Here is a 14,503-nt window from a genome sequence, read left to right as displayed (position 1 = left end):
GTATACATTAGTGATGAATAGATTGTCACACGGTGCCATAAAATCAAAAATCAAAAGATAGAACAGAAACCAGCACAGGAAAGTACAGAGTTGAATTATTTAACTGTAGGAGTATGAAAATATACTCAGTTAGGTAACCTCTATTGTAGCCCATGCACAGTTTTGATCTATTACATATGTGTTTCCTTTCTAAGATTTGAGTCACATTTCTTACTCTGCCTTGTTCTCTTTTTTCTCCCTAGGAGTCCAAATGGCGTCCGTTCATGTTGAAGCCTCTCCCCTCTCCTCTCATGAAGCCCATCTTAGTTTTTGTTAATCCCAAGAGCGGCGGCAACCAGGTCAGCGCTGCATGTTAATCTTTTGCTGTCACCTACGTAACACCAATACAGGCTCGCCTCATTTGCGGAGGGTCCTTTAATGTGATTTATTCCCACTCAAAACTTTTTGCTAAATTATTGCTCATAATTTAAGATGTAAGACACAGCACCCTTCTTATTCACCACTATTCTCTCTATGTCTACAATTCATTTTAAATGCAGGAAGACATACTGTACTAACTTTGTCTGTCACAATTGATTTAACCAACAACCTGCTCTCCTGATTGTGTCGTACTTTACAAGAGATAATGTTGCATCATGGTTTAATCAGATTTTAATAAGTCTTTTATTAATTTACGGATCTCAACAGGGTGTTGTTGGATGATTTATTTGAAATTAGATGTAAAATCTTCCTGCTCTGCCTCTGTCAGGCTGTTCAGGAGTTATTACAATCTGTCGGTGGGCAATAACAGAACGTTTAATTAGCAAGATGTCGGTTCAGACTGGATTAGTTTCATCAGAGTTTTCTAAAAAAGCCACCTTGAAATGTTTCACTTGATGGTTATTATCATTATTACATCATCATTTATCCTTCTTTTTCTCTCTGTAGGGTGCCAAGGTATTACAGATGTTCATGTGGATCTTGAACCCACGTCAAGTCTTTGACCTGTCGCAGGGTGGGCTTCGAGAGGCGTAAGTACCCTTCATTGGGAAGAGTGTGTTGCTCCTTATACATTTTAGTTAAAGATCACATGACTAGAATCTAGAAAAAGACTCTCTGCACTCTGTGAATCTGTAAGAGTTCCTCCTAAAAACCCTCACCGCACATCACTCTTCTTATTATCACAGCGCACTCCTGGGTGAAAATTGCTTCGCTATATCTTCTCACTATAACATCTCTCAGTTTTAGTCTCCTTTTATTCAAATTCACTGCTCATGGGGGGGGGGGCTGGAGCCGGCTTCATCAAACATTGACCAATTTACACCCACTCAACACCCAATCAGCGCCGCTTTCTTTCTCTCTTTCTCATGCAAATTGATCAGATTGGAGTTATACAGGAAAGTGCCAAATCTGAGGATCCTCGCCTGCGGAGGTGACGGGACGGTAAGAGTCTTTTTTTATTCTATTTTATTCCTATGAATTTATATTCAATCCTAAGTCTCTGCAGCTTATATATATATATGAGTGTGTTGTTGTGTGTATGTCTCTCTGTAGGTGGGGTGGATCCTGTCCACTCTAGATGAGCTACAGATGAACCCCCAGCCTCCTGTTGCTGTTCTTCCTCTGGGAACAGGAAATGACCTCGCCAGGACGCTCAACTGGGGCGGGGTGAGTTCGTAGCCTTGACTTGTGCAGCAGGACGTGCTGTAGCAGTTTCTCCTCCCTGTATTATTTTCATTGAAAAAGTGTCTGTTTAATGATTTCGAGGTCAACGAATGAATAAAACAGGATAGATTAAACTGTGGGGTCATTGCAGGAGGGAAGTTATAGTAAGATACTGCAAAAAAAAACGAAGAATAAAGAAAATAGGGTGTGTATATAAATATACATAAAACCAACAATGCATTGAAAACATAACTTGAATAGAAATGTGTAAATAAAAAGTATATTATTGTATATATGAATGATAATATTACCAGGGTATCTTCTACTCAAATATTAAGTAATAAGGTGTATCATTTATGCAAAGTATTTGGACAAATATTCATATGCAGTTTAAAGTCAATCAATTATTCATGTGTCCGACACCTCTGGGAGCAACAGAGTAACACTCACACATTCCAGGAAGACTACGAGAGCTGGCTTCCTGTGTATCTCATCCTCTGACCCCTGACATATAACTGTTGTCTGACCTCTGCACAGCGACAACACGTCAAGTTAAGACTGTTGTTGCTCTCATGGTAGAAATGATTATATCCTGTATGAGTGCTGCATGATTCAATTTAATTCAATGGGTTTAATGGGCATGAAAGTTATGAGATTGATTCCAAGGCATTAAAATAAAAATAATATGAACATTCACACAACATTAAGATTGATATATATTCATTTATATGAATTAAAAGGGTTATACAATATATCCTATACATTTATTTCTCTCTCTCTCTTTTTGATTACAGTCATGTTACAAACTATTAATGTCCACCGAGTTTAGAAATTAATTAAAATTGTGCTTATCTTCATGATTTTTAACTTGATTAATATGATGTGAATTGTACTGGATTTTTTCTTAAGATAAGAGATAAGATTTGAATCAGTACAAAGTGTTTGGTCGCTCAGTGCTGCTCCAACCGCTGTTTTCATTTTCAACTCCAGCGTCACCTTTGCTTCCCTACATCAGCGACAACAACCATAAACTAATAAAAGTCTTTTATTTTTTCTTTAGTCTTTTACTGAAACCTGAACATGAAAAGTGCTGAAGGTGCTCAGAGGTGCTGAAACTTAAAAAGATGAAATTTAATGCACCGTCCTTCTTTAACAAAGGTGCTTTATACTTTTGAAGTTTGTTGCTAAAATAAGGCGAAGTGCTGAAACATCAAGACTCTGCCCCTTGACACACACACACACACACACACACACACACACACACACACACACATATTGCATAACCCACATCGCAACATAAAAGAAGAGACCTTTGCAAGCTCCCACATTCTTCCATTAGGCTTTTCTTTAGAGCAGCTATGTGGGCTTGTAGCAGTGATAATACATCAAAATATCTCTCTGAATGACTCAAAGTCTGAGTCAAAAAAACCCAACAACAACAAAAGAACTTAAATCAAATATTTGTCTTGGTATTTTAAATTGAATCACATAATATAAATAGGAAATGTTTTATTTAAAATCACTGAAGATACATTATCTGCATCATCCTCTGCATCACGTTATCATAAGCGTGACATTAAGTAGGTTCATTTATTTTTTTTAAGGGACATTTAAATTGAATTTTACAGGATTTATATTAATGATTCATCTGCTGTGCCTTCTTATGAATAACATGCAGGTATATTGTTATTATGAATCTGAGCTTCACAGAAAGACTCTCATAGGAATACTCAAATATTTAGGTAGACTGAAATGTTGGTTAATAGTTTATTACTTAATTTATCTTTCATATTAGGTTGGTTATTTCTAAATAAAGGTGTACGTCTTATGAATGTGGTCATGCTGTATATGCTATATTTTGCTATCATTTATTGCCGTGTGTGGCGCATTATATATATATATATATATATATATATATATATATATATATATATATATATATATATATATATATATATATATAAGCACTGTGGTGAATGATGGACTGAGGATACATTAATTATGTTTTATTCCAGAAGTACAGCTTTAAAAAAAAAACCTCCTGATACAGAGGAATAATTATAAAGCTGAGTGAATGCATATCTTCAGTGTGTGTAATTAGTAGTGTGTCCGTTTTGTCCTTTCTCTTGTTCGCTGTTTCTGCCTGCAGGTTTTCTTATCTTCATTGTCTCTGTTGTTTTTGTCCTTTTCTTTCCTTTAATTCTTCCCATTACCCTCGCCTTTGCTGTCACCCTTTTCCTTTTTTTCTGCCTTTGCCTCTCATTCCCTTCACCTTTACCTTCACTGTTACCTTTCTCTTCTTCTCTCTGACACTCACTTGTGTTACTTACCGCTCCACCTGCCCTGGCTCCCGTCCTGCCCCGCCTCTGTGTGAGTGTGAATGTCCCTGTGACGTGCTGTGTGGCAGAGTGTGAGCCCTGTTGTATGTGTGTGTGTGTGTGTGTGTGTGTGTTTGTGCGCGTGTGTGTGTGTGTTTTCGAGCACCTCACAGAGGAGGCCCTGCTGATGAGCGCTACTATCCTCACATTGTTGTTGTTGTCAAGAGAGTGTGTGTGTGTGTGTGTGTGTGTGTGTGTGTGTGTGTGTGTGTGTGTGTGTGTGTGTGTGTGTGTGTGTGTGTGTGTGTGTGTGTGTGTGTGTCACTCAGTGCAGTCCTTGGTACTCTGATTTCCTGTCCCTGTCAAGAGGGAAAAGAAAATAAAAAGCTGTGAAAATAGTAACAGAGGACAGAACGAGGGGGGGTGGAGACATGGATTGATGGCAGGAAAAAGACAGATAATGATAAAGTGAGGTGTGTGTGTGTGTGTGTGTATGTGTGTGTGTGTATGTGTTTGTTTGTGTGTGTGTTAGCCATAAAATCAGCTCATTTATTCATGTGTTTGCGGCATGCTCTCAGCTTTCTTTTCACTTTAAGTGGTTATTGTGTCAGTAAAGCAGTCTCAATGACCACTCACTGAAAGCCGGTCATTATGTGCTCTCGCTCTTGATTCTCCTCTTTCTTTCTCTCTCTCTCTCTTTCTCTCTAAGTGTGTGTTGAGCTCTTGTTATCAAGTACATAAGGAGGAGGAGAGACCTTGGTGCTTCGATGGACACAGAGAGCAAATAGCTTATAGGCTATCATTTAGACACAACATCCAACCATCCCTTCACCATCTACTTTTTTCCTCCTTTTCTCCTTTATTCATCTTTCTCCTTTTGCTCCCTTCCCCTTTTCTCCCCATCTAATCTGTACCCTGCCATCTTCTTTCCTAGAATAATAATTAAGATTCATTTTAATAAAGACTTTTCCCCTATTTTTATTTGTTTACATTCATTCACCATATGTGCTACAAAAATAATGAAAAATAAAAATGTACCATTTACCTCCACATACATTCTCTAATGCACAATATATGAAATCAGCATGTTAAATATTAATTAATTATTTGGCTGGTGATTTAAGATTATATATCTTATTCTTCTGTGCTGTAGAGTTTCCTTGTTGTCCAAAAACTATTAAAAGCACATAAATGAGGCACACCACTGCCCTAAATGACATGTTCCTTCATTATAAAGAGTTTGGTCATGTTAATTTGTCTATAATCAGCCCCAATGACTAATCTATAATCTTCACTTTGTACTACATTGTTAATCTCTAAAAGACCTTCAGAGCAAAGTCAAGAGGTTGTTATATGAAGCACAACAAGATACATGCTGCGCTCCCACACATGCTCAGTGGCATCAGCCTGACACAGAACTACTCTATAGAGGCTGAAAATGTGATCACTGTTATCATTATTATTATTATTATTTCTAAGCAAATTAATGTGACCAAACTATTATACTTTTATATATTGAAGGGACGAGTCACTGAGTAGCTCATTGAAGTGCTTTAGCTTTAGGACAACGGCACAGAGGAAAAAGATATATCAGCTTTGGATACACACACAATACTTGTAAGGAGATGAATTCATTGTCGGTGTGGCTCTAAACATGAGATTCTTTGACTAATGACTGCATATATGTTTTATAATCCAAATTCAAGTCTTCACTGTGCCTTTATCTTGTTTTCTTGTTAATTCCCTCTCTCTCCGCAGGGTTACACAGACGAGCCGGTGTCCAAGGTTTTGTGTCACGTGGAGGACGGCTCGGTGGTGCAGCTGGACAGGTGGAACCTTCTTGTGGAGAAAAGTGCCGTCCAACCGGAGGAGGGCACGCAGAAGGTCAGAAGTCAGCTGATGTTTGGGGTGTGCATGTGAACTTTAATTACACTGGTGGTGTGTCTAACAATACTTTGCAGATAGCTTACGTAACACATAGCAGAATGTAACTCAAACTAAAGTACCAAAACTGAAGCGTAACACAGGATAAAAACACTGAACATAAAAAGGATTCTCGTGTCTACAGAACATGTAAATTTGGATCTGAGCTGTCAGCTTTCATGGATGTACATTAGGAAATGTAACCAGGACGTGAGCTGTGTTTGGCCATTTCTGTCTACGTTAAAAAATGTTATATAATATTTCTACAAGCACACTCACTTTTAATATATTTCCTCTCATGGCCTCAGCTGCCTCTGAATGTGTTCAACAACTACTTCAGCCTGGGCTTCGACGCCCACGTCACCCTGGAGTTCCACGAGTCCAGAGGTCAGTGGGATCTATTTTAGTGTCTTTCTCTCCACATTTCAACTCATATTAGCTCTATTTATACCCCATTAAGTTTACCTCCTTCCACTTAATGCACGGCTGTAACAGAAAGACGAGGAGAATAAAATAAAATATTAAAAAGGACACACATTTAGATACACACTTGTGCAGTCATGCATGCATAAATGAGTTTCTGTCTCCCTTTATTTTTTTCCAGTTGTCTTTGCAAGATATTTAATGTATTCTCGTTCTTTTTCTCTGTCTGTCTGATTGTGTCTTTGCAGAGGCCAACCCAGAAAAGTTTAACAGTCGCTTCCGCAACAAGATGTTCTATGCAGGAGTGAGCGTCCCATTTGACTCACCGCACACACACACACACACACACACACACACACACACACACACACACACACACACACACACACACACACACACACACACACACACACACACACACATTTTTACACACACATGCAAAGACTCATGCAGCCCAAACTCTTTCTCTCTCTTTCATCTCTCTCTGTCTGTCTTCATAAAACACACAGACGGAATTAAATCTATATTATGTGAAGGAGAGAATTAGGGAGCAGACAGGAGGAGTAGAAGGAGCTTTAAGACACAGAAATCAAGGACAGAAAATACAGATGAGAAGAAGATAAAAGAGCTAATAACTACAAGGAGAAAGAAGGAGAAGGTCTGTGATATGATACAACATTTCTTTGCATTTACTGGTGATTTTAAAGCAAAAACTGTTAGTGTCAGACATGCAATAAATATCAGCAGCTAATTTTGACCTTATATTTTGCACTTTCACACACGCGCACGCAAAGACTCATGCAGCCCAAACTTCTCATTTTTCTCTTTCTTCTCTCACTGTCTGTTTTCATAAAACACACAGATATACACTCACGTAGAATGTTTTTTAAAAGAATGAAGGCAAAGAGTAAATGCCCCCTTGAAAGAAATTTAGGAGCAGACAGGAGTAAAAAAGGAGCTTTAATACACAGAATTCAAGCTTAGAAAATACAGATGAAAAGAAGATAGAGGAACTAATAACTGCAAGGAGGAAGAAGAAAGTCTGAGGTGTCGCTACAAACCACATTTCTTTGCTTTTACTGGTGATTTTAAAACAATAACAAACAGTCTTAGACATGAAATATATATATATAAGCAATTCATTTTGACCTTATATTTTGCACTTTTATAGAATTAATCATTCTTTTTAGTATAGTAGTAGCACAGAAGCAGTTTGACAAGCTTTAATTAGAAATGTTTACATTCGCTATTGTTCCAGCTTCCACTTTCAGACTTAGAGCATCATTATTGGACCCTGTAGGTACAGATATAGATGGTAGATGGAAGGAAGACATTATAGATGGGAGTTAAAAGAGGAAGCATGTAGGTGGGGGAGGGGGGTATCACTTTTTAATGAAGAAAATGTAATGAAGTGTAATGGTTTGATTGGGTCCTTTTCTCTGTTCGTGTGTGTGTGTGTGTGTGTGTGTGTGTGTGTGTGTGTGTGTGTGTGTGTGTGTGTGTGTGTGTGTGTGTGTGTGTGTGTGTGTGTGTGTGTGTGTGTGTGTGTGTGTAGGCTGCATTCTCAGATTTCCTCCAGAGAAGCTCCAGGGATTTGTCCAAGCACGTCAGAGTGGTGGTGAGTGTTAACACAAACACTCTTTCTCTTTCTCTCTCTCTCTCTCTCTCTCTCTCTCTCTCTCTCTCTCTCTCTCTCTCTCTCTCTCTCTCTCTTTCACTCTGTATCGTTTTCCATGTCGACATGTCTGGGCGGCAGGTCAGCCTGGTGATTAAAAAGGCTGTCTTTCAGCTGCTCCTTTAACAAGTGTCCTTCGGCGAGACATTGTACCACTGTCAGCACCACAGATAACACTCTGACCCTGACCTCTGACCTCCCTGCTCGGACCAAGCACATTATTATATCTCATATGTGGGACTTAATTGGGATGTTAAAGTTCATTATTTTGTTTTCTATGTCATGGATTTCATCAGATTTGAAATGTCAGTGTCAAAAAGCCTTCCTTCTGCCACCAATGCATTACTCCATTTCTCAGTACTTTTCAACTTCCCCTTCCTGTCTGTGGCACTCAAGCCGACGCCCTGCCTGTTTTAGCAAGTCAATCTTTAGAAAATTGGTGACAAATTTATACTTTTATTTAAAGAATGCCTCCTAAAAACAGCTGGGCTCTGTACTTTTTAGCAAACAGAGGAAACCACGCATTTGTTGGCTGTATATGTGGTGTATTTACAGCAGCTGTGCTCATTGTAATGAAGCAACATGTCACCCAGTGCAATGGTGTGGCTCATTGATGTGTTTTTTTATTAGTTTTTTGGACAACAGTGGAGCTCTAGCAATAAGAGGAATAAGAGATGAGACAATATTTCTTAGTAGTAGAATCAAATAAGTGTAAAAAGCCTTAAAGAATATCACAACTTACTCTTTGATGGGCGCGAGCAGACATTTCAGTAAATAACCCTGACCCTGAAACATTATCTGTGCTCAGAAAATGGCTCCTTCTTCTCCTTCTTTCTCTAGTCGACACAGTTTTCCATTTTTCCTGTTGCTGTGAGACAGCAGAGTGAGCCTTGAAGTGTATCAATCACTTTCTAACACCCCCCCCCCACACACACACACACACACACACACACACATCCCTCCACATGAAAACAGGCTTAAGACCAAGAGCGAAAACACACTGAAAACGGGACTCAAAACTGAGAACTGAGAGTGAATCTGGGACAGACATGTAAAACCAAGGAAAGGATCTGAGAGTGAAAATCTGCTGTTTACATACATTCACTAACATTAGTTACAGCTTATTTTAAACAGTGGATTATGATCACTCATGTTCAGGTGTATCGGCAAACCACACAGGTGGTCGGTGAAGTCTATTTAATAAACCACCGGTCCTGATCATACAGCACAGCTTAAATGACTCTCTCTAACTCACGTTTTTCTCTTTTTCTCTCTTTCTTTTCCCAGTGTGATGGTACAGATCTGACTCCTAAGATCCAGGAGTTAAAATTCCAGTGCATTGTGTTTCTAAACATTCCCAGGTAGGTGTACATACAGAGCCAAATGATACTGTGCTATACTATTTATTTAAAAAAAGGCAAAGTAGTGAAAAGGAGCTGGAATAATAAGAAATAAATCATAATGAGCAGGTGCTGGGAAGTTTTCCTGGATATTGCACATATAAGGTTATATTATATTGGCTTTATTTACATTAGAGGTATATCAGATACTGCCAATATATGACACTGTGTGCCAATAAGAAGCATTTTTAACTTTGATCACTTTAATGTCCCAAAAATGCCACCTAATTATAATTATGTAGAGTATGTCCTAATTGAATTCCTCAAAGTGGGTTAGTACAGTAGCGGCTTAGAGCAAAATACAAGAGGTCTAATTTTGGTTTCGCACTCTGAAGCTGAAGCCGTTTTAGGAGAAGAGTTTAATCCTCTCACAGTATTCCTCTGGTCAGACATTAAAATAATAAATTCACTGTCTGTGTTTAGGGGAGAGTCTATATCATGATGTTGGATGTTACCTGATATCAGCTGCAGATGTTATAAAGAACCAGTTGTTGCATATCTCTAAATACCCAACTCTTTCTGTTTCTTACTGTGTCTCTGTGTGTGTGTCTCTGTGTGTGTGTGCATGCGTGTGTGTGTGTGTGTGTGTGTGTGTGTGTGTGTGTGTGTGTGTGTGTGTGTGTGTGTGTGTGTGTGTGTGTGTAGGTACTGTGCTGGCACCATGCCGTGGGGAAACACAGGCGACCACCGGGACTTTGAACCTCAGCGCCATGACGACGGCTGTATCGAAGTTATCGGCTTCACCATGGCCTCACTGGTGAGAGAAACAACTAAACTTTAAATAAACACAATCAACAACAAGAACTGGCATCAAAATAAAAGAAAAAAAGGGAGCAGAGTAGTGTATTTATAGTACTGTACATTTCTCCTCCTGTCCACCAGGCGGCGCTGCAGGTTGGAGGTCACGGGGAGAGGCTGCACCAATGCAGGGAGGTCGTTCTCACCACGTTCAAGACTGTACCTGTTCAGGTGAGCACACACACTCACTGACCTACGAAACCAAATGAATAGAGTATTTATTAGATAAAGTATTTGTGTTATTATAAAGAAGATTTTGATTTTGGGAGGAGAATTGACTATAGAACCATGTTTGGATTCATCAATAAAGGGAAAAAGACAGAATTTAGCTCACGCCACTGAGTTTAAAATGTTAAAAATGTTCTTTAACTAAATATCTTCATGAATCGTGTTGCCTGTCACCCTCAAAATCATTGTAGCAGTATGTTAATGTATATTTAGATTAGATTCATGAATGTACAAAATACTGACCTTATTTTATTTATTTTGTGGCACATTCATGGCTTAAAATAATTTGCCTGTTCACAAATTGCAGCTATTTTTCATCTTTGGTAACTCAGGTATGAAGACAAGTTTGCTAAGATGTAAAAAAATATTGAGTATTTTGTAACTTTTAACAACATTTCATGGCCTTCAATCAGTGGTGCAGTCTGCTCAGTTGTCAGATGGTTTAGTTATTATCATGGGACCTAAGTATTGATGTTGGTTGAGAGCCGGGGAAGCTGATGAAGGAAGTTAGATGTGGCTGAAAGCTACAGATAAACCAAGTAAAGTGGACTGATATTTTTGAGGTCAGAAATGTACCTTCAAGCTTCAATGGTCACTTTTTGTGAAAAGAAAAGAGGCCACTGCTAAAGGAGGATAAATGAATAAATAATGTTAAAATTGAGTCGTCGCTGCCTCAGCTCTGCTTCTAACATATGTGAAACTACTCAATGCTGAGGTAGCAAGACTCATTGAGAGATAATCTTGTTCTATTTAATGATTAGTTCCTTTTAGTTGATGCCTTCTGTGACTTTGTTATTTTAATACTAGTATATTGGATGTTAAACATGGTTAAAGTTCATGTAAAAATGCTGCCTGCAAGTCAAAAACCAAGGTTTGAGTCACTCATTTCCTCCTCGTGATGACATCAAACATACCCACATATGGCCGTCCGTTCTGTAGTCTTTGTTGCTAAGGTCGTTGCTAAGGTTGCTCATATAGTCCACTCACATATTTTGGGATCAGATTCGGGCTCGGACATGTACAGATGTATTAAAATGTCTTTAATTTAGTTTTTTAAACTGTCTAAACTATTTTTAACTGGAGATACCCTGGTGTTTTAGAAGTTTTAATGTTGAGTAAAGAACAAGAAAAATAAGTGAAATCTTGCTGCTGTTGTTTACAAAGATGAAACAACTTGTTTCAGACAGAGGCTGAACTGAGGAGCTGCATAAATGATCAGCATAAGATAAATAAGGAGCTTTAAATCAAACAAAGATAAACCAGCTGAGCCCCAGATTATAAAATATACACCTGGAAACGTGCGATATTCGTCCTTTTTAATGCCACAGTAACCCTTATGTCTCACAGGTGGATGGTGAGCCGTGTCGACTGTCTCCCTCCACTCTCCGCATCTCCCTTCGAAATCAGGCCAACATGGTCCAGAAGAGCAAGAGACGCACCTCTGTGCCCCTGCTTAACGAGTGAGTCACTTCAGCACACACATGTAACACACACACACACACACACACACACAGAGAGACTGAAGAAGTAGGCCAGCAGCGTTGTAAAAGCCTGGGTTGCACTGAGTGAGTCATACAATCTGTTTTAGTGGGAGCTGACATTCACTCCTCTTTCTTTATTGTCCCACATCTACTCTCTTACTTCATCATCTCGCCAAAAAAAACAACACCACAACCAGGAGGAGGGGGAACATGTATTAATTATCTATCAGCTGAGAAGAATTAATAATCTGTAGAGTGTATTGATTTCTATTCAGGGATGCTGCTGTATATAAAGTCAGATTTAATAAGTTTATATACCTGGAAGAGATGCAGATACTAACTCTCCTCCATTCCTGCAGCACTAATAAGTCATGTATTTAAATTTGTGTGTGCGTATATGTGTGTGAGTCTATTTTTAACTGTTTAAAAGCTACTATAAAAATAAGAGTGTGTGTGTGAGAGAGAGAGAGAAAGACAAATAAAAAGAGAGATGTATTAGTCGCTGTAGCTGCATTAATTAGTGTCTTTGCTTGATGCTACTGTGCTTATCAATGTCTGTCCACTTACCTCTGGGCTTTTCTCCGTCTGTCCCTCCTCCTCTTCTTTTTTTTGTCTGTGCTCCCTTTTTCATTCTCCCTCCTCCTCCTCCCAATAACACATTTGTAATCTATTTAATTATTTATTATTTATTTCTGTTTTGTTTACCTTGACCTCCTCTTGTTTCCCTGTTTTAACTCCTCTCCACTCCTGCCTTCTTTCTCATCTCCCTCTCTCCTCCTCCTAAACTCGTCTTCTCTTCTTTCTCTTTTCCTTTCCTCTCCCTTTCTTTTCTCCTCTCCTCTTCTCCTCATCTCTCATATCTTCTCTTTTCCTTGAGTCTGCTTCTCTCATTTAATTTTGTCTTTTTCTCACCTCCTCTACTCCTAATATCTCTTTCCCTCTCCTTTTCTTCTCTCCCTTCCTCTCCTCTCTTCCTCTCTTCTTTTCTGTTCTCTCCTCTCCTCTCTTTCTCTCCTCTTCTGTTCTCTCCTCTCCTCTCTTCCTCTACTTTCTTCTCTTCTTTCCTCTCCTTTCCTGTTTCCTCTTCTCTTCTCTCCTCTTATTTCCTCTCTCCTCACTTTTCCTTTGCTCTCCTGTTTCCTCTCTTCTCTCCTCACTTTTCCTCTTCTCTCCTCTCTTCTCTTATTTACTCTCCTCTCTTATTTCTCCTTCTCACTCTCTCTCTCTCTCTCTCTCTCTCTCTCTCCGCCATTCGTTCCTCCTCTCTTCTGCGTGTGTGTGTGCGGCCGTAGTATTCAGAAGGTGTGTGCAGCTGATCTGCGCCGCCTCTCTGCTCCCCCCGACTCCTTCTCTGTGTAAGTACCTCAGCCCTCTGTCACCGTTAGTATGAGTCTGTGTGAATGAGTCAGTGCTGTCATGTCACTGTTTGTTCAGAGTTGGACCAATATTCTATTATATATTATCCTTTTAGTGAATCCAGACAATGTTTGTACACTCTAATATGATCAATACAATTCAGTTTGATTGATTAAATGACAGAAAATAATATTGAATTAACATAAAGTGTATTTTATCTTCTGTTAAACTTACTGCTGACATAAAAAGTTATGTTTATGTGATTCACTGTTCATGTACACCTAATATATTGAAGTATATTATGTTCTTAATCATGACAGAACTCACATTTTGCAGCTTTTTAAAGATTATATCTGCCATTATAAAATATATATATATGTGATATTTGATTTTTACAATTAATCTGTAAATTAATGTATTGTTTGGTTTATACAGTGTCAGAAAATTGTCAAAAATTGCAAGTTCTAATGTCTTGTTTCCAAATATATTCAATTTACAATAAAATAAATCAGAGAAAAGTGGCCAATTCTCACATTTAATAAGCTGGAAGCAACAATTTCTTGCTATTTTTCTTCATACTATAAGTAATGTTAAATTATCAAAAATATTTTAATTCTTTTTCAAAGGGATTTTCGATTATTCAATTAGTCACTAATTGAAAAATCGAAAAATCCCTTTAGTACTTCCAATTTGACTATTTAGATGGGGGTATTTTCATATTATTGGTTGAAATTGACAAATTTATTAGAAATGAAATCAAAAGTTCAGATTCATTTCTCATTTTCTCCATAAGTCGGTTTCTCTTTTACTCAAATATCTCTGCAAAGCATCAAATCTAAACCGTATCAATGTAGGAGGAACGCCTACAACTCCAAAAAAATATTCATATCATTAGTTTTCGTTGTATAGACACATATTGGTCACACTCTAGTTTAGTCGTATTGTGTTGAATGTGAGTGTTTTAATGTTTTGTATGAGAGTCATACATGAAGAGAGAAAGAAAGAGAGAGCGAGAGAGAGCACGGCAGCATGCTGAAGCCTTTCCACTTCTCGATGTGCTTCTGCCTCTGGTCTTGGTGTATTTCCCGCTGTAGTCCCTTTACCTTTAACTTTTACCCCCTGAATTGTGCTTTTATTTAAACCCTGCACCGACCCTTTGCTCTCTCTTGATGTCCACGCCCCCCCCCCCCCCCCCCCCCCCGAAAAGCTGTTTTCATCATTTTGCATCAACTTTGCTTGAGAGGAATAAAAGTGGCA

General features: G+C 38.5%; 1 protein-coding gene across 2 annotated transcripts in view; it reads left to right on the top strand.

Moving 5' to 3' along the window:
• The window catches only part of dgki (diacylglycerol kinase, iota), a 94,223-nt gene that overhangs the window by 61,587 nt on the left and 18,133 nt on the right, over positions 1-14,503 (top strand). For both annotated transcript variants that reach the window (XM_062443406.1, XM_062443407.1), the window contains 12 exons: positions 243-338; positions 928-1,010; positions 1,362-1,422; positions 1,534-1,647; positions 5,721-5,846; positions 6,194-6,272; positions 6,557-6,612; positions 7,864-7,926; positions 9,271-9,344; positions 10,029-10,140; positions 10,266-10,352; positions 11,757-11,869. In XM_062443406.1, the coding sequence (XP_062299390.1) occupies positions 243-338; positions 928-1,010; positions 1,362-1,422; positions 1,534-1,647; positions 5,721-5,846; positions 6,194-6,272; positions 6,557-6,612; positions 7,864-7,926; positions 9,271-9,344; positions 10,029-10,140; positions 10,266-10,352; positions 11,757-11,869 (1,064 nt within the window). The remainder of the gene's footprint in view (positions 1-242; positions 339-927; positions 1,011-1,361; positions 1,423-1,533; positions 1,648-5,720; positions 5,847-6,193; positions 6,273-6,556; positions 6,613-7,863; positions 7,927-9,270; positions 9,345-10,028; positions 10,141-10,265; positions 10,353-11,756; positions 11,870-14,503) is intronic.

This window comes from Scomber scombrus, chromosome 22 (genome assembly GCF_963691925.1).
Source record: "Scomber scombrus chromosome 22, fScoSco1.1, whole genome shotgun sequence".
Classification (NCBI taxonomy): domain Eukaryota; kingdom Metazoa; phylum Chordata; class Actinopteri; order Scombriformes; family Scombridae; genus Scomber; species Scomber scombrus.
This window is presented reverse-complemented; position numbering and strand designations above follow the sequence as displayed.